This window comes from Leptonychotes weddellii, chromosome 4 (assembly GCF_054177405.1).
Source record: "Leptonychotes weddellii isolate Sample4059 chromosome 4, ASM5417740v2, whole genome shotgun sequence".
Taxonomy (NCBI): Eukaryota; Metazoa; Chordata; class Mammalia; order Carnivora; family Phocidae; genus Leptonychotes; species Leptonychotes weddellii.
The window spans coordinates 88,313,667-88,333,755 of NC_138372.1; the positions used below are offsets into that span (position 1 = coordinate 88,313,667).

Genomic DNA, 20,089 nt, shown 5'->3' on the forward strand with positions numbered 1-20,089 from the left:
CAAAACTATTCTTGGCCCTTTGTAATTCCGTTAAAATTTTACAAAAAGCTGAATGCCATTCCAATTCTCTCTTGAACCTTCCCCAGTCTCGCTTTCTTCCCACCATCTCACTGATTCTGCTGCTATCAAGGTCTCTAAGCTCTTCCCATTGTCAAATCCACCAATCCTCAGTCTTCATCTCACTTGACCTCTTTGTAGCATTAGACATAACTGTTTACTTTCCTTTGTGAAATGCACTCTTCACTCAACTTCTCTAATATTACTCCCCTGTTTTTTTTTCTCCTCCTTCACTAGCTGCTCTTGCCTTTTGCTGGATCCCCCTCCTCTTCCCTACTGCCAAACACTGGAAATCTGACCACACCATTACCAGCCAACCCAGGGCTCAGCCCTCAAATCTGGTATTTTCTATCTATACTCACTCTATAGGGTTACCTCATCTGGTCCCACAGCTTTAAAACAGCAACTTCGGAATGTATGTCTTTAGTTCAAATCTTTTCCCTGAATCCCAAATTCATGTATATGAATGCCTACTTGATATCTCTAGTTGAATGTCTGCTACGTATTGGATATCCAATAGGCATCTCAATATTCAAAACGGAACTTTTAATTATTTCTCTAAACCTACTCCTCCCTTAATGTTCCCCACCAGTAAATAGCCTTAGTTTTCTCATCTGTAAAAGGGGGATTCATGAACTTTTAATTATTTCTCTAAACCTACTCCTCCCTTAATGTTCCCCACCAGCAAATAGCCTTAGTTTTCTCATCTGTAAAAGGGGGATTAAATAATAGACCTGCTTCATAAGGATATTACAAGGATGAAATAAGACGTATGCTAAGTGCTGAGCACAAGGCCTGGTACAGAGTAAGCCACTCGGTAAATATTTTTCACCCTTATTCAACAAATATTTATCCAGTACCTACTTATTGACTATTGTTTAAAGTATTGGAGATAAAGCAAAACACATTGTTGCTGCTCTCGTGCACCTGACATTTCTAGCACATCAGATGACAGTAAAAGCCCTGGAGAAAACTAAGGTAGGGGAAGCGGAGCTGGAGGACTAAGGGAACGGGTACAATTTTAAAAGGACAGTCAGGAAAGGCCTCACTGAGAGAGTGACATGTGAGCATGGACCTGCAGGAAAGAAGAGCAGGAGCCATGTGGACATCCCGGGGAACGGCATTCCAGAACTGGAACACAGCGAGTGTCAAAGTCCTGAAATAGATGGGGTCTAGCACATCTGAGGGGCAGCAAGGAAGCCGATTCTAAGCTTTCCACGTCCTAGGCAATGGCATACTCCTGTACATCCTTTAGCAGGGTGCTGGGCATCCAGTCAGTATTTACTGCCTTGATTTTGAGTCCTCAGACCATCTGTCTCATACCTTGTGAAAAATTCTGCTCCTGAGCCAAGATTTCATTTCGTTCTTCCAAAATCTGCATCAGGGCAGCTTGGAGTTTAGGAGGTAGAATTTCGTCCTCATCAGATACCTTAAGAGAAGAAATTGAGATTTTTTTCATGAGCTGTGAGAAAGTCTCCAATGTACACTAAGTCCCCAAAATTCCACAGGTGACTTTGTATAGATTTTGGCTAAAGACTCAGTCTGAACCTTCCTTCCCTACATTGAGCAGAATTCAGTACGGTGATGGTACACATATCTTAACTACATTAAGAAAATAAATAATATGTCTTATGACATTTTCTGGCACCTTTCCACCAAGTATCTCTCACCTGCAAGCCTTACACTGCATTACAAGGGTCATCCACAAATAAGGAGTGTTTCAAACGTTATGAGCTAATTGGTTTTGAAAGGAGACGAAGTCTTGGGAAACATTCTTTTCACCATGTGTTCAGTGCTCACAAACTTATATACAGGTTCCATACAGGGCGCTTGCTCCAAGAAGGCTTTGCTAACTCTCCCTTCCACTTTCAATACCCACAATAAATGACCACTTTTTTTTGCCCCTACTGTACCCTGTAGAAATTTCTATGACACTGTTTCTAAAGCTTTACAGATATGTCTGCTCTCCCTTCCCATCGTTAGATTATAAGGTCTGAGGGCTCAAACTGTGTCTTACTCACTTTTAGATTTTAACAGAGTATCTAGAAATAATCAGTGCTGAATGCTTGTTAAATTCAATTAAATTAGAGCCTTATACACCAACCCATCTGGATGTCAAAGAAGGGTTACCTCTTTTGATAATGACATTTAATCTCTTTCCTCCTTCCTTCTTTGGGAGAGACAGCTATAAACCTAACCCAATTTTCAGGTCAATCCTGTATGATTGGGCATGGTGTCAAGTATGTGTAGGAACTAAAAGTCTTGCCTGAGTCATCTTCTCTAAGTACTTTCACATATTTTCTGTCCAATTATCCCCAAACATCATGCAATCAGCTCATTTGTCACTTACCTCCTGTAAGAACTTGTCTGCACAGAGATCAACTATCAGCACCTATGGGATCAAGGAGCCAGGTTGGTTAAACCAGAGACATTCACAGAGACATACATTAGGCACTACTAGATCAGGAAGAATATGTTGATTCTCTCAAGCAATGGAAATAGTGTTAAACAAAATTAAGTTCAGGGGCGCCTGGGTAACAGGCGCCTGGGTAACGGGCACCTGGTAACACAAAAATCAGCTGTGTTTCTTTCTTTCTTTTTTTTTTTTTAAAGTTTTATTTATTTATTTGACAGAGAGAGACACAGCAAGAGAGGGAACACAAGCGGGGGAGTGGGAGAGGGAGAAGCAGGCTTCCCGCGGAGCAGGGAGCCCGATGCAGGGCTCGATCCCAGGGTTCGATCCCAGGGCTCTGGGATCGGGATCACGACCTGAGCTGAAGGCAGACGCTTAACAACTGAGCCACCCAGGCGCCCCTCAGCTGTGTTTCTGTACTCTAAGAATGAACTATGTGAAAAAGAAATTAAGAAAACAATCCCATTTTCAACTGCATCGAAGAGAATAAAATACCTAGGAATAAATTTAACCAGGGAAGCAAAAGATCTGTACATTGAAAACAGTAAGCACTGATGAAAGAAACTGAAGAACACAAGTAAGTGGAAAGATATTCTGTGCTCGCAGATGAGAAGAAAATTGTTAAAATTTTCATACTACTCAAAGTAATTTACAGATTCAATGTAATCCCTATCAAAATCATCAATAAAATGATAAGAAAACCTACAAAATGGGAGAAAATATTTGCAAATTATATATCTGAGAAGGGGTTAATATTTAAAACATATAAAGAACTCATAGAACTCAAAAGCAAAGAAAAACAAACAAAATGCCAAATAATCCTATTAAAAATGAGCACAGCAAGGGCTCCTGGCTAGCTCAGTCAGTGCAGCATGTGACTCTTGATCTCAGGATCTTGAGTTTGAGCCCCATGTTGGGAGTAGAGTTTACTTAAAAAAAAAAAAAAATGAGCAGAGGAACTGAATAGACGTTTTTCCAAATAAATGCAAATCGGGCAAGAGGCACATGAAAAGATGCTCAACATCACTGGTCATCAGGGAAATACAAATCAAAACCACAGTGAGATATCACCTCAATCTGTCAGAATGGCTATTATCAAAAAGACAAGAAATAACAAGTGTTGGTGAGGATGTGGAAAAAAAGGAACCCTCGTGCACGTGCACTGTTGGTGGGAACGCAAACTGGTGCAGCTGCCACGGAAAACAGTATGGAGGTTCCTCAAAAAATTAAAAATAGAACTACCATGTGGATGTGATCCAGCAATCCCTCTTCTGGGCATATATCCAAAAAAAAAAAGAAGAAGAAGAAAGAAATTACTATCTTGAAAAGATATCCCCACCCCCATGTTCACTGCAGCATTATTTACAAAAGCTAAGATATGGACACAACCCCAGTGTCCTTTGGTGGATGAACAGATAAAGAAGATATGAGATTCATATATATATACATATATATGTAATGTATATATATATATGAATATTATTCAGCCATAAAAACGAAAAAAATCCTGCCATTTATGACAACATGGATAGACCTGGAGGGCATTATGCTAAGTGAAATAAGTCAGGCAGAGAAAAAGAAATAATGTATGATCTCACTGATATGTGGAATCTAAAAAAACTGATACAAAGAACAGACTGGTGATTGCCAGAGGTGGGGGAGTGGGCGGTGGGCGAAATGACCGAAGGTGGTGAAAAGGCACAAACTTCCACTTGTAAGATAAATAAGCCCTGGGGGTGTACTGTGCAGCATGGTGACTCCAGTTAACAATACTGTGTTGTAGGGCGCCTGGGTGGCTCAGTTGGTTAAGCGACTGCCTTCGGCTCAGGTCATGATCCTGGAGTCCCGGGATCGAGTCCCGCATCGGGCTCCCTGCTCGGCGGGGAGTCTGCTTCTCCCTCTGACCCTCCCCCCTCTCATGTGCTCTCTCTCATTCTCTCTCACACAAATAAATAAATAAAATCTTTAAAAACAAAACAAAAAAACAATACTGTGTTGTATATCTGCAAGTTGCTAAGAGAACAGATCTTAAAAGTTCTCATCACAAGAACAAAAAATTGTAATTATGTGAGGTATAGCTTCTTGTGGTAGTCATTTCACAATGTTTACATGTATAAAATCATTATGTTGTACACCTTAACCTTAATACAATGTTATATGTCAATTATAGCTCAATAGAAAGAAGGTGGGGATTAACACAGCAGAGTAATGGGAAAGAACAATCTTTTCAATAAATGGTACTAGGATAGTTGGCTATCCATATTAAAAAAAATAAACTGACCCCTACCTCCTATCGTATACAAAAAAAAAAAAAAAAAAATCAGGTCCCGGGATTCAGAATACAAAATTAAAGGCATAATAATAAAGCTACCGGGCGCCTGGGTGGCTCAGTTGGTTAAGCGACTGCTTTCAGCTCAGGTCATGATCCCGGGGTCCTGGGATCGAGTCCCACATCGGGCTCCCTGCTCTGCGGGAGGCCTGCTTCTCCCTCTCCCACTCCCCCTGCTTCTGGTTCCCTCTCTCGCTGTGTCTCTCTCTGTCAAATAAATAAATAAAATCTTTAAAAAAAAAAAAAAATAAAGCTACCAAAGTTTCCAGGAGATGATATAGGAGGATATCTCCATGAAGTTAATATAAAGAAAAACATAAACAGTTCACAAAAATAAAATAAAATAAAATAAAGTAAAATTAAATAAAATAAACCCACACACTAACTATAAAGGAAAAGACTGATAATTATGACTACCTTAAAATGGAGAACTTCTGTGCATTAAAAAACACCATTTTGGAGAATAAAAAGACATGCCACAAAGAGGCTGACATCCAGAATATAAAAATACCTCTTACAAATCAATGAGGGTAAATAATCCAGGAGAAAGATAATGAATTTTTTTTTAATATTTTAAAGATTTTTATTTATTTATTTGAGAGAGAGAGAGCATGAGAGGGGGTAGGGTCAGAGGGAGAAGCAGACTCCCGCTGAGCAGCGAGCCCAATGCGGGACTCGATCCCGGGACTCCAGGATCATGACCTGAGCCGAAGGCAGACGCTTAACCGACTGAGCCACCCAGGCGCCCCAGATAATGAATTTTTAAGAGATGATATTCAAATGGCCAATAAACATAGAAAGATGCTCACCCCCAAGAGTAATCAGGAATGCAAATGAAATCACAACGAGAATACCAAGAGTCAGACGCTTAACCAACTGAGCCACCTAGGCACCCCTGAAACAATTTTTTAAGTTAACCCAGAGGAGTTCTTGTGTTTGACTTAAAATGGACAAAAAGACCTACCCTTCGGAGTAACACAACAATGAGCCCACGGCACACCACTGTAACTAAGATACAACTTTGGATTCACATGTACTGCAGAATTTTTCTCACTTTAATAAATCAATACAAAAACATGATAGCATAATATATTGATAATAATTATGTATTAATGTGAATGACAGCTCCATCATTCTTTTTTTTGAAAGATTTTATTTCTTTGAGAGAGATCACAGAAGGAGAGGGAGAGGGAGAATTAGACTCCTCGCTGAGCGGGGAGCCCCATACAGGACTCGATCCCAGGACCCTGAGATCATGACCTGAGCTGAAGGCAGTCACTTAACTGACTAAGCCACCCGGGCGCCCCCAGCTCCATCATTCTTTAAGGTGATTTGTTTTCCTTTGTCAGTGCCCTGTCTTTTCCATAGGTACTATTTCTCCCATCTTACCTCTTCAATGGGTAGGTCCTGGAGCTGTGGTAAGGAGCAAGACAGGATTCCAATAAGGAATGGGGTGGGTGAGCACACGATGTCAATCATAGACGCTGGGAGGACTGGAATGTAGGTATGCTGCCAGGTGAATGGATACAATGTGGCGACCACAGCATGGCCACATTTGGACAGGGTGCTAGTAGAGAAGAAAGCCAATGGTGTCACATACCGAGCGACACATGCGACACATGCGGAATGGTCCAGATATTATGTTACAAAATGACAAACTGACGCTGCTTAGTGATCAGTGATCACAGATCAACGATGCTGTGATCACTCGTTAATTTTTAACAGTTTGTTTAAACTTTTAACTTAATTTACTGAAAAATTTTAGTCTTAACCAGCTTTTTCCCATAATTTATGGTTGCTAAAAATTAGTGTGTACTCAGAAAAGCAGTACCAATTTTTAAAAAAAACTCTGAGTATAGTTGATGCACGTTATATTATTTTCAGGCATGAACATCATGATTCAAAGTCTCTGTACATTATGCTATGCTCACAAGGGTAGCTACCTTCTGTCACCACACAACGCTATTACACTATCATTGACTATATTCCCTATGCTGTGCCTTTTATTCCCATGACGTATTCATTCCAGCAATCTGAATTGTTTTCAGCAACATGAATTTTGAACAACAGTTTAAGTAAAACACATTTAGAAAGATAAACCAATTGCAATCTCAAAGTCACTGCTCTAGCCTAATGCAAACAGCTTTTGGATTATTTACCATTTGGAATTGTCCATGTCACTATGGCCTTAGGTAACTGAGATCTACAGTTTTTGAATATGCCCAAATTTTAAAATAGTGAGAACAAGTAAAATACCAGTAGGAAGCGACATATTCTACACATTTCTCACCTTAGGCTTTTGGCAACAAAGATTACCCTCCGTTCCAACAGGAGGGAGGCACAGACCCGGATGAGATGGCACACACTCAGGCACTTAAAGAGACATTCAAAGTCAACATGTTCCAGTCGGGAATCCAGTGGTCGGCAGAGTTCAATGGACTGAAAAATTAAAGAATTTGAATCAGGGGAGTTCAGATTGGAAAACATCCCTAACGACATCATCAGTGGATCCCGTCATTCTTTTACAGGTTAAATTCAGGATAGAGGTTTTGCTACAGAACTTGTGAAGCTGCCTCCACTAATCCCAAGACCTAATATCTTATTATGAATATGATTTTTTTAAAGATTTTCTTTTCTTTTTTTTTTTTAAAGATTTTATTTATTTATTTATTTGACAGCAAGAGCAGGAACACAAGCAGGGGGAGTGGGAGAGGGAGAAGCAGGCTTCCCGCCGAGCAGGGAGCCCGAGGCGGGGCTCGATCCCAGGACCCTGAGATCATGACCTGAGCCGAAGGCAGATGCTTAACGACGGAGCCACCCAGGTGCCCCAAGATTTTATTTTCTTAAGTAATCTCTACACCCACCATGGGGCTTGAACTCATCACCTCAAGATCAAGAGTGGCATGCTCTACTGACCGAGTCAGCCAGGTGTCCCCTAATACCTTGTTTCCACACTGTAAATTTCTGATAAAATTTTTTATCCCAGGGCGCCTGGGTGGCTCACTTGGTTAAGCGTCTGCCTTTGGCTCAGATCATGATCTCAGGGTCCGGGGATCGAGCCCCATGTCAGGCTTCCTGCTCAGCGGGGAGTCTGCTTCTCCCTCTCCCTCTGTCTGTTGCTCCCCGTTTGTGCTCTCTCAAATAAATAAATAAAATCTTCAAAAAAAAATATTTTATCCCACCTGACAATAGCATGTATAATCTTCATTTATCACACTGAAATTATTAGGGAGGGGCTCAATCAATGAGAGACCAAAAACCTCTGGCTCCTGGGTCTAGGCTCAACTATCTCACAGATCAACTGGACATTTCTCCAGTGTTTTGTGGTACCAAAACATATTCTGCACAGTTTACGGAAAAAGGAAAATTATGCCGTGAGGCTTCTGGAAACTTTGCCTATTAGTGTAAGGCATGCTTTTTGGTGTCTATCAGACCTTTTCAAAATGAGCTAACTTACCCCATCGCCAGCCCCAGGGAGGTAGCTCTTAACTGTGATGGTGCGTCCAGGAGCTGGGAAAGGAGCTTCCATGACACTTCGCATGAATGGGTAAACCAGGGCTGGAGACATCTCTCTTCTCTTCTCTACTTCGTCCAGAATCTGCACATGCAACGGATGTTATTTTTTTAGGGACTCAAAAACATAAGGAACTGCCAAACATGATGCGCAAACTTGAAAATCACACCAAAAGATTTTAGGACAGATAAGCTTCCGCAACGAATAAACGTTCATTAAAGGCATCATATCTCTTGGGGGTATCTTGACATCCCCAAGAAAAGTTACTCAAATAAATCAACTCATTTTTAGAAGAGGAGCCCCTTTCATCTGACTCAGGTAAGGGCAGAGAAGGTGACACTGACAATTATATCTTGTTGTGTGGGGTCTGGGAAAGGCAGGAGACAAGATGAGCTTCCGGCCATGTTCTCCTTGAAGCTGGGAGGTTTGGCAAACCAAAACGAGGATGGCATGACAACAGCGTCTGGATTAGAGATGTGAATGTAAACCCTCAAACCTACGGCTCTAATCTCCTGCTGAGAACCCATCCTAAAGTAGTATGTTAGAGTCTACGTCACTAAACATTGCCTAGTGACATCATCAGAGACAAAAACTTACTCAGAGCCCAGAAAGCACAGCATCTTCCCCAGGGCTCATGCTGCACTCACCTTGGAAAAGAGGTTGAAGCAGCCGAGGCGACTGACCATGCAGTAGACCTCAGGGAGTCGCTTCCCTCTGCCTTCCGGCTAAAAGAAAAAACATCAAAGCCAACCATGACGCAGCACAAGTCTGTTCATTGGAACTATTAATACTCTCTTAGTGGCCTTCAGTACAGACTAGAAACCAAGGTTCTCATCCTCACTGAACACCAAAAGATGGGAAAATGCTAAAATATGATAGCACAATTTATTCCAGCTTTAGTGGAGGCATTTAAGCAAGAAGAAAGTAACTCAGAGCTCCCGCGACTGGCACACGGTAGTCCATCCCTCAAACAGACCCAGACTGATATTTAGCCACTCTGTCATTGGTTTCTTCATCTATTACAAACAAATAAAAAAGAGGCAAACAGACAAATAAAGTAAGTCCGTACCCCTCTTATTCTGAACACTGTGGCTAACTCCAAGCTTGCTGTTACTATTTAAAAGCTAACATAGCTTTTTAAAAAAGATTTTATTTATTTATTTGAGATAGAGAAAGAGAGAGCAGGAGCATGAGTAGGGGTGGCTGGTCAGAGGGAGAGGGAGGAGCAGGCTCCCCGCTGAGCAGGGAGCCCAACGAGGGGCTGGATCCCAGGACCCTAGAATCATGACCTGAGCCAAAGGTAGACGCTTAACAACTGAGCCACCCAGGTGCCCCAACATAGCTTCTTTTTTTTTTTTTTAAAGATTTTATTTATTTATTCATGAGAGACAGAGAGAGAGAGAGAGAAGCAGAGGGAGAAGCAGGCTCCCAAGGAGCAGGGAGCCTGATTCGGGCCTCGATCCCAGGACCCTGGGATCATGACCTGAGCCGAAGGCAGACGCTTAACCGTCTGAGCCACCCAGGCGCCCAACATAGCTTCTTTAATACACGGATCATTAAGCAGCCCTCAAACTCATCCAGAAATAGGCTTTCTGAAGTTCCTAGTCTGACTTGACCAACCCGACCTGTAGCACAAGTCCGGTACTTACCAAGAGCTTCTTACAGTAACCAAACCACCGGCTCCCATCTTCACCAGTTAAGACAAAGGAGAATGTTTCACTGAAAAAAAGAGTCAATGGTTTGAGATCTAAACAGCCGCTTATGACATTCTTCATGGAACAGACAACTGAAAATTACTGTCCGACAGTCATTTTGCGATGTGAGAGGGGCATTAATACTACATTGATTGCGAGTCACCTTCCTCCCGAGGGAGAATGTCCAGGCCTGAGAACGTCTTGCCTGGCACGCGGGTGAGAGTGTACGTACAGGAGACATGCTGATGCCGCCACGTGCTTTTACATTCTTAGTCACCCAGTCTAGCTGTTAGTCAAGCCTACCTTCCTTTTAGTGAATATCCAACTTAGTCTAACATTTAGGTAAGCTTGGGTAAGCTCCTTTTCCCTTCCAAGTTCTTCCATTTAGTTCTGAGGGGTCCTACGGCACAGGGAGAGGCCAAGGATTACATCCTTGACATAAAAAAGCTAATAGGAAAATTACCCACTCCTTGCTGGAAACACGGGCAAAAGCTCTGCATAGGTAATTTTCAAAAAGAAGACCGGAGGAAGAAATTCATTAATAATCAAAGGAATCTAAATCTGAAAAGTGAATACATATGTCTCCATATGGGCAAAAATAAAGATGGAAAGTACGCCAAAATACTGAGTTACTATCTCTGAGTACCAGAATGCCAGTGACTTATAATTTCTGCTTTCTATTTACTCCTCTGTATTTTCCGAATGTTCCAGAAAACCCCATATAACTGGCTGGGGAGGAAAGCCAGCTGTGGAGCAGCCAGGCTGGTGTGAAACGAGGCGCCTGTGCCGTGAGCAGCGCATGCGACAGCAGGAGAGTGTCAGGACTGACGGCTCAGAGAGGACAGAGGCCATCAGGCCCAACCGGTTAGGGGGCACTGCAGCTCAGATGGGAGGCGACGTGACGTGGAAGGCAGAGCAGCCGCTCAGGTCACAGGGGAGGCCGTGTGCCAGCATGTGACGTGCTTCCCAGAGTCACGCTGTTCAGTCTAAATAGCTCAGTCAATATTTTTAATCACAGTTCTGAACAAAGCGGGTATCTACTGACAAGCAGGATTCAGAGATGAGGACTGTTTATTGACTGAACACGGTTCCCTGGAGATCCCAGGAAGAAATTTTTTTTTTTTTTTATTTGCGAGAGAGAGAAGGAGAGAGAGCACGAGAGGGAGGAGGGTCAGAGGGAGAAGCAGACTCCCTGCTGAGCAGGGAGCCCGATGTGGGACTCGATCCCGGGACTCCAGGATCATGACCTGAGCCGAAGGCAGTCGCTCAACCAACTGAGCCACCCAGGCGCCCCCCCAGGAAGAAATTTTTGATCTTCCCTTCTCAGTACACTCACACCTCCCAATCTGGAGCCTCCCTTTGTACAAGATCCGCAGGGGAACGTACCACCTGGGCTTCCGTCCACTTGAAGGACAAACAAGGTGCAGACACTGCTCTGTTCTACCTCCCTCTAAGGAGAGTCCCAAAGCTCAAGTCTTCTTTCCTTGTTCTGTCCGCTTGGTGGCATTTCTGATTGTATGTGAAATGGAACGTTTCCCCCGCCCACAGAACTGGTAAACTACAGATTCTCAAATTTGTTTTCCCTTTGACACTGAAACTATTCCGTGTTTTTCTTTTTTGTACTCACACAGGAAATGTTCTAATTCCGTTTCTTCCTTTCCTCCCACAGCATCCTTGACCTGCCACAGTGTCCACGTAACTTTAACTGCTGGCTCTACCCTTTTCACAAACATTCTGATTCTACTTCTGCAGTTCCAACAAATAGAAATCAGACAAAGGAGCCTATTTACCTCTTGAGTTCTGAGGTTGGCACCCAGTCCTTTGAGTCGGGAAAACAAAATTTGGGGATAACTTTGAGCCTCTCTTCAGTGTCTTTGGACTGCTTAAAGCCATGATCACCCTGAAAAAGATAATGTTTTAGGTGACAAATATTCTATGTAAGTGGAGACCAGAAATACAAACAGCCTAGTCTCGGGAAAAGAGGTCTCTGATAAGCCTAGGTAGTCATCTCACCATGGTTTTTTGTTGTTTAACTCGACAGGAAGGCCAAGACCAATAATCACTGAAGATGCACAGAGAACAGAGTTACTAAGAATAAAGACTCTGATTTTTACATAGAAATGGTTACTCGTGGGGATCTTATAATCTGATGCAAGAGGTGACTGAAAATAGTTTCTAGTCTAGAAACAGAATCTTAATTCAGGATTCACATACTAGGGCAAACACGATATTTCTATGAATCACAGGACATCAAATAAAAATCGATTCTATAATATGCTGATAGCAAAAACCCAGCTACTTCCAGATACCCTCTGATCAATATTAATCAAAGATGTTCTGAAAAGGCAGGTGAGTGTTATTTAGAAAAGATACTATTTTTAAAATCTACCCCATATAGAATCATTTCCCTTAGCATATAATCTTTTCTAACTAATTACTGGTTTGCAACTTCCTATAAAATTTTAGCATGGAAGACCCTTCTGCGCAAGTCTGATATTGTATGTCAAAGAACAATCTAAAATTAGTTATACCAAGAGACCTTTAAAAATTAGTACTAAAACAAGCAGATAATAAGTCTAATAACCATATTACTTTCATGTAACTAATATAATGTATCCTTTAATTTAATTTCTAAAAAGAACATGCAGCCATTCTGAGTCACTTGAATATTAAGCTCTTCAGAAATGGAAAAGCATTCATTTCTTTAAAAAATGTATTTATTTATTTATTTGACAGAGAGAGAGAGAGAGAGAGAGCCACAAGCAGGGGGAGGGGGAGGCAGAGGGAGAAGCAGACTCCATGTGGAGCAGGGAGCCCGATGTGGGGCTCGATCCCAAGACCCCAGGATCATGACCTGAGCCGAAGGCAGACGCGTAACCAATGGAGCCACCCAGGCACCCCTGGAAAAGCATTCTAACAAAATTTTAGTTGTCTCATATTCTGTTATTTTTATATATATATATATTTAAGATTTTATTTATTTATTTGACAGAGAGAGACATAGCGAGAGAGGGAACACAAGCAGGGGAAGTGGGAGAGGGAAGCAGGCGTCCTGTCGAGCAGGGAGCCCGATGCAGGGCTCGATCCCAGGACCCTGGGATCATGACCTGAGCCAAAGGCAGACGCTTAACGACTGAGCCACCCAGGTGCCCCTATTTTTATATTGTTAAAATCATCTTCACCTAAGATTCTCCACAACACAATGAAGAGAGACTTGATCAGCTCTTTCCCGCCTTAACTTATAGGAGCCTAATGCACAAAGATGCTGAGTAACTTGGCTTAGAAACATCCCTGAATCCCTGCCAGAGTCAACTGGGTCCTTAGCTGGTTCTGAGTCTCTTAATTCAGGCTTTGTTGAAAACAGGTTCAACCTCAAGCTTTCTCTCTGCAAATGTAAGACTAATTGAAAATAGGGAAAAAACTGAGCTCCTCTTTACGAGGAATCTGATTCCTCAAGACTATCTGGATTACATTATTATGACTTGTATGGCTCAGTGTTGTGACACTGTGCTCTCAGGCTACATTGAAGAATTTTATAAGACGTTAAACACTGACTTATTTACAGTAGGAATGTTGTTGAGCCCATTTTTTTAAATGAAAGGCCACACAGGAAATCTCTCTTAGATTCCATTCCAATACAGTCGTGCTTCATTAGCTCTTTTTGGTGACCCATGTGTCTCAGGGTCTAAGCCCCAAGTCCTAAAGCAGCTGAGCAGATAACGTAAATGACAGAAGTGGTCTAAGCAGTAAGATGGAGCGTGAGTGAATGTCCCAATGCAAAAGGGCCACTCCTTACCAAGGCCAGCTACGTCATCCGCAGAGCAGAGTGCAAGACAAACTGTGGAGCCCTTGTTCAAAAAGCAGGAAAAATTAAATACAAAATAAAATACAAAAATTTTTCTTTTCTTCTAGGGTCTCTCAACTTCCAGTGGGATTTCTTTCTTTTCTTTTTTTTGTAGATTTTATTTATTTATTTGAGAGAGAGAGAATGAGAGACAGAGAGCACGAGAGGGAAGAGGGTCAGAGGGAGAAGCAGACCCCCTGCTGAGCAGGGAGCCCGATGCGGGACTCGATCCCGGGACTCCAGGATCATGACCTGAGCCGAAGGCAGTCGCTTAACGAACTGAGCCACCCAGGCGCCCTCTAATGGGATTTCTATTTGCTATTTAATATTATGCTCCCTGAGGCATAAGGTAGGAAAAAAAAACCCAAAGAATATTGTTACTAATGGATACCATTTATCAAGTGCTTACTATGTGCCAGGAACTGCATTAAGCACTTTACATACGTTATCTCATTAAACCCTCACTAATAACAGATAACATTCGATAGTGCTGACTATATGCTAGACACTATTCTAAGTGCCTTATACGGCTCATTTAATCCTCACTACAACTCCGTGGCACAGACACTATGATGATTATCTTCATTTTACAAATGAAGAAACCACGGGACAGAGCAGTTAGGAATGGCTCAGGGTCACAGAGCTAATCAGTGGCAGGTGCATTGTTGGCCTAGAGTCCATGCTCTAAACGGCTACCCTATTCTGCCATATTTATCGTGCTCCTCATTAAGAATGAGAAAACTGAGGCTTTGCAACTTGCTAAAGGGCGCTTAGTAAACAGCAGAGCAAATAATAAAAAACCAGCTTGGATAATGAGCTTTTTTTTTTTTTTTTTTTGCCCTTGTTTGTAGCTCAGGCCTGACAGGAGATGTCATTAGACTCACCTACCAGATCCCACAAGAGGTACAGTAGTGGTAAAAGCTGCTTCAGATCACAATAAAAAGAAGAGAGGAAATCAAATGCACACAGAGACGCAAGAATATTCCCGAATGCCTCTTGGTCTCCTCACACCTACCTTGCTAGGGAACTGCTGTATGACTTGGGGAATGTAGCTTATTTCTGATGGTTTCTTCTGTAGAGACACCACCACAAAAAGTTCAAAGAGCTGCTGCTCCTGTAATTCAATGAGATCCCTCTCCAAGGTCTGGTAGTGAGGATTCCTCTTGGAAGGCTGTTGCAGTTGCGCTAATCGCTTGTGGCGATCTGCAATGAAACCAGGGAGCGCTGTTTCTCCGTGGTGGCCCCGTCTTCCCTCTGGCGACCTCTGTCAGTCACTGCTGACTGCATGCTGCCTAACCGGTGCCGGCCACACGGACAGGCCTGGGAGGGCTCTGACATCCTCGGGGGACAAGGGCAGATTCTCACAAGCGCCCGGGGCCCTGTGGTGGCGCTGACAGTCCATGTCCCAACACATATTCCTATGCTGTCCCATCTTTCATGACGTAACACCGGGCGCGTTACGTGGAAAATGTCAGCTGAAAGCACCGGCCTGACAGCAGACGCCATTGTTGGGACCATGAAATCACACACACGTGTGTGTGGGGGGGGGGGAGGGAGATTTGATAAAAGAACTGAGTCCAGTAGAGTCTAAGTACATAAGGGATGAGTCTGATATAATTAAAACAAAAACTCTCCTCACATTAAAGAAACTGTCCTTTTTTCCCTTCTCTCCTTGGCATATACTGCCAATAATGGACATACGCTTATATCAAGATGTGGTGCTAAATGAAGAGGGAAAAAATGAAGCAACAGAAGACATCTATTAACGGACTATTTCACAAAAGAATGAAATTACGGAAGCATACTAAATACTTAAACAATATGAGCAATTCCACTCAAAACTGGATAGCATTTAGCCTTTATTCCCTTTTTTTTTTTTTAAAGATTTTATTTATTTATTTGACAGAGAGAGACACAGCGAGAGAGGGAACACAAGCAGGGGGAGTGGGAGAGGGAGAAGCAGGCTTCCCGCTGAGCAGGGAGCCCGATGCGGGGCTCGATCCCAGGACCCTGGGATCATGACCTGAGCCTAAGGCAGACACTTAACAACTGAGCCACCCAGGAGTCCCCTAGCCTTTATTCTCATATATCTCTAAATTGTGAACAATTTGGGGTAGTCTCCTTTAGGGGAAATGCAGTAGTTGCAGAAGAAATAGTCTAAGTGTCCCAGAGATTTGATTATGCGTCATTCTGAGCCGTGATTAAAAGACACATCCTCTAATTGTTTGCTTTTCTTTTGAGATAGGATGCATTCTGCCCCCAAAGAAGTTACACTACAGATCAAATATTAAGAACACTTAAAAATTCATCTCAGAACGGCTCCCTGGAATTATCCAGTACATGTAGTGCTCTAGGCAAAACTTTACTGACTCCGAAGGTCTCAGTTCAAGTCAAGAAAATTTTAGGTCCTGTTTCTCAGTAGTAATAACTTTAAATTCGTCATCTTTACACATCCAAGCTGAACCTGATGATGACTTAAGTTTCACCTTCAGTCAGGCTACTGAATCAAACACCTGAAGCAATTCAGGCCAATGGAGAGAGCACATGACTATTAATCATAAGATCAGAGTATCAGACTTGGAACTGCCTGGTACTCAGCTTTGATAATTCATGTCTCTGACTTTTCCCATGCCTCAATATGTCGGTCAGTTAAACAGGAACTTATAATTTGCTGTGAAAATCCATTAGATGAAGGCTACAGAGCGCCACAAAGTGCTTGAACAAATACAGCCAAAAATGCATGGCAGATTCTATATTCTAACAGAAAGTAAATGGCACAATAATTTGAAATATAAATAAATGCCTCTGAATAAGAAACAGATCGGTTTCCTGTCTCGATGTCAGAGATATCGAAGTTAAATAAGTACACGTGAGTGACTATGGAAAATCAGATATTTAATGGTATTTGTCTCAGAGGATGATTCACATACTCTCTTTTGGCTGCTGGGAAGCTACTGCATATATGTCTGAACATGCAGCCCCACCGCTCCCCTAGAACATTCCATCTTAAGAACCAGACTGTCTCATTCCAACATGGGAGCTTTTTAACTCTGTCAAACATCTGATGGCGTACTGTGTAGTTCCCCAAATCTCAACAGGTCCTTACCATGAAGAAATCGCCTACAAAATAAAGTTTAACGTGGGAAAAACATGCTCAATCACAAAGGAAGGTGCCACTCCACCCATAACCATAAGCATCACGAGAAAGGGAGCAGCCCCATTGACTCACTCACTCTTTGGCAGATACTCAGCATCACTTTCGTTCCCACTGGTTTCACCTGGAAAGAGAGAGAGAGTTCCTAGTTGTATTGTCCAACAGGAGCAAGTCCATGGGGGTGAGGACAGTGTAAAGCCTGCATGGACCTGGAGACTTGGAATCAGGAGTATTAAGGATGCTGAGCCTTCCTCCAGACCACTTAGTTACAACAGGGTCGGGCAGTCACGAAAGAGAACAGACAGCTCAGAGAAGCAACTAATCCAACCTGGCTTCTTCCCACACCCCGTCTCCCTCCCTCCTCAGTTCCCAGCTCATCCTTAATTCTATGAAGTCTGGTTCAGAGTAGATTCTATTTCTACATTCCTTGCCTTGTCTTTATATTCCCAAATAAGATGCCAAAGGAAGACACCAACCGGGCTGAGTAAAAATCTCAACACAGAACCAACTTATGAATTTAGAGTCATAGGAAAATGTGGGGCTCAGAGGGATAACCACATACATTTATGAAGAAACATACCTCTTTTATGAGGCTTCTAAGCTACTTCTAGGCCAAACTCAGTGTTTCTTTACTCTGAATTCTTACAGTACTCAGACAGCTTTCAACTGCTCTTATTTTCCCCAATCAGATTTTAAGTACCACCTAGTCACCCCATCCCTCCCACCCCACCCCCCACTCCAGCAACCCTCAGTTTGTTTCCTGGTATTGAGGAGGGCACATTCTGCATGGAGCACTGGGTGTTATGCACAAACAATGAATCATGGAACACTACATCTAAAACTATTGATGTAATGTATGGGGATTAACATAAGAATAAAAAAAAAATGAAAAGAAACCAGATTTTAAGTACCTTGGTGCTTTGGTGATAAGGAGCTATGCATTTATAAGGGAGTGTTTTGTACCACAATGCTAAGCACATGGCTAATTTACTTACACACACACACAAAGCTTTCTGAATGAGAGAATGAAAAATTTCTAGATTAAGTCTGAAAAGTTAAAGCAAAATTTAAAAACGTACAGAAAGGGAAAATCTTTCTGTAATTTTCCTCCCTTTCCCCTTTCTTTCTTTCCAGACACTTCCATAGTTTCCTAAGAGGTGCCTGGTGCTAAGGACACAAACAGGACTTTCTGCATCAAGAAAAACAAGGCTAGGAGTCATAAATGAAAAATGCATGAGTTTAACTATATAAAAATGTGAAATTTCTCCCTAATAAAAAATTACTAAATTTGAAAAGCAAACAATGAAGGGAAGATATTTGTAATACACATTGCCGACACAAGGATAAATTTCTTCATATTCAAACAGCTGTTACAAATGAAGAAGAAAAATTACAGCACAACAGAAAAATGAATAAAGGGTAGGAATAAGCAATCCATAGAAAAAGATTTATAACTGTTGATAAATATGGTAACTGTCTAAATTTATAATTAAAGAAATGTAAATTAAAATAATAAATAAGTTCCAATATTCAACCATGCTATTGGCAAAAATAAAAAGCTTTATATAACATAGTATTAGTGAAAACTATGAGAAGAAAGTCATTTTCAAATGCTGTTCATAGAAATGTAAGCGGTTACAATGTGTGGGACAATTTGGCAGCAGTTATAAAAATTTTAAATGTACATGTTCTTTGGTTAAGTCCACTGCTAGAAGTTATTCTACAGATGTATTCTTACCAATATACAAATATATATACAAAAAGATGTATGATGCAGTATTGTTTGAAGAGCAAAAAAATATATATATGTATATATATATATATATATAACTTCAAATCCATAGGTCAAATAAAATGTGAAACAACCAAACTGTCTCCCAGCTTAAATAAAATCCTTCTACATCCATACAATGAACTACAGTACAGCTATGTGGATCTCTATGTGTTCATACTGAAAGAGCTCTGAAATATACCACTTTTTGTTTTTTTTTAATTTATTTATTTACTTATTTTATTTATTTATTTTTAAAGATTTTATTTATTTATTTGACACAGAGAGAGAGCGAGAGCAGGAACACAAGCAGGGGGAGTGGGAGAGGGAGAAGCAGGCTTCCCGCTGAGCAGGGAGCCCAATGAGGGGCTTGATCCCAAGACCCTGGGATCATGACCTGAGCCGAAGGAAGATGCTTAACCAACTGAGCCACCCAGGCACCCCTCATTTTTTTTTTTTTTTTTAAACAAGACATACAAAGTCTGAATGGTATAAAAAATTATTTGGGTAGAAAAATACTTACATGTGCATAAAATTTTCTGGGAGTAGTAGGAGGTTTGGGAAGCTTTGGGTTTTCATTTTTTCTTATTCTTTACTAACGTAAGTTCTTGCCGTACTCATTTAAATTTAGTAATAAGGAATAAGAGAACATTAAAAAATGCTGCTTCTTCATAACAAATGTAACAGAAAAAATAACTATTTAAATATTGTATACTGTATAGGTTTTGGGTGGGGGTTGGATTTTTTTTTTTTTTTTTTTAAGTAGGCTCCACGCCCAAACATTGCGCCTGAACTCATGACCCTGAGATCAAGAGTTGCATGCTCTACCAGACTGGGCCAGCCAGGCGCCTCCTTTTTTTTAATTCAAAAAAACCCACAACTTTAAATTAATTAATTTATTTAAAGTAGGCTCCACACCCAATGTGGGGCTTGAACTCATGACCCTGAGATCAAGGGTCACACCCTCTACCGAATGAGCCAGCCAGGCGCCCCCAATTTTTTTTAATTTGGGTATAGTTGACACACAATGTTACATTAGTTTCAGGTGTACAATATAGCGATTTGACAAGTGCATACATTATGCTCTGCTCACTGCAAGTGTAGGTACTATCTCATTGGGCTTTATAACTTCAAATTAACCACCGTGATAGAAAGCATACTGGAGCTAGGAAGCATTACTCAGTACGAAGGAACAAACACTGTGAACGCCTGAGTCCTGTCTGTGTCCTTAGCATCAGGCACTTCTTAGGGGCCTATTAAGTATCTGGAAAGAAAGAAAAGAAAGGGGAAAGGAAGCAAAGGTAATACAACTG

The 20,089-nt window shown here is 41.6% G+C and overlaps 1 protein-coding gene across 4 annotated transcripts in view; it reads right to left on the minus strand.

Moving 5' to 3' along the window:
• The window catches only part of DENND2C (DENN domain containing 2C), a 38,436-nt gene that overhangs the window by 7,927 nt on the left and 10,420 nt on the right, over nt 1–20,089 (minus strand). For all 4 annotated transcript variants that reach the window (XM_081815726.1, XM_081815725.1, XM_081815724.1 and 1 more), the window contains 10 exons: nt 17,085–17,129; nt 14,867–15,054; nt 11,798–11,907; nt 9,963–10,032; nt 8,961–9,038; nt 8,257–8,397; nt 7,090–7,238; nt 6,189–6,366; nt 2,408–2,449; nt 1,381–1,486 (listed from right to left, as the gene is read on the minus strand). In XM_081815726.1, the coding sequence (XP_081671852.1) occupies nt 1,381–1,486; nt 2,408–2,449; nt 6,189–6,366; nt 7,090–7,238; nt 8,257–8,397; nt 8,961–9,038; nt 9,963–10,032; nt 11,798–11,907; nt 14,867–15,054; nt 17,085–17,129 (1,107 nt within the window). The remainder of the gene's footprint in view (nt 1–1,380; nt 1,487–2,407; nt 2,450–6,188; nt 6,367–7,089; nt 7,239–8,256; nt 8,398–8,960; nt 9,039–9,962; nt 10,033–11,797; nt 11,908–14,866; nt 15,055–17,084; nt 17,130–20,089) is intronic.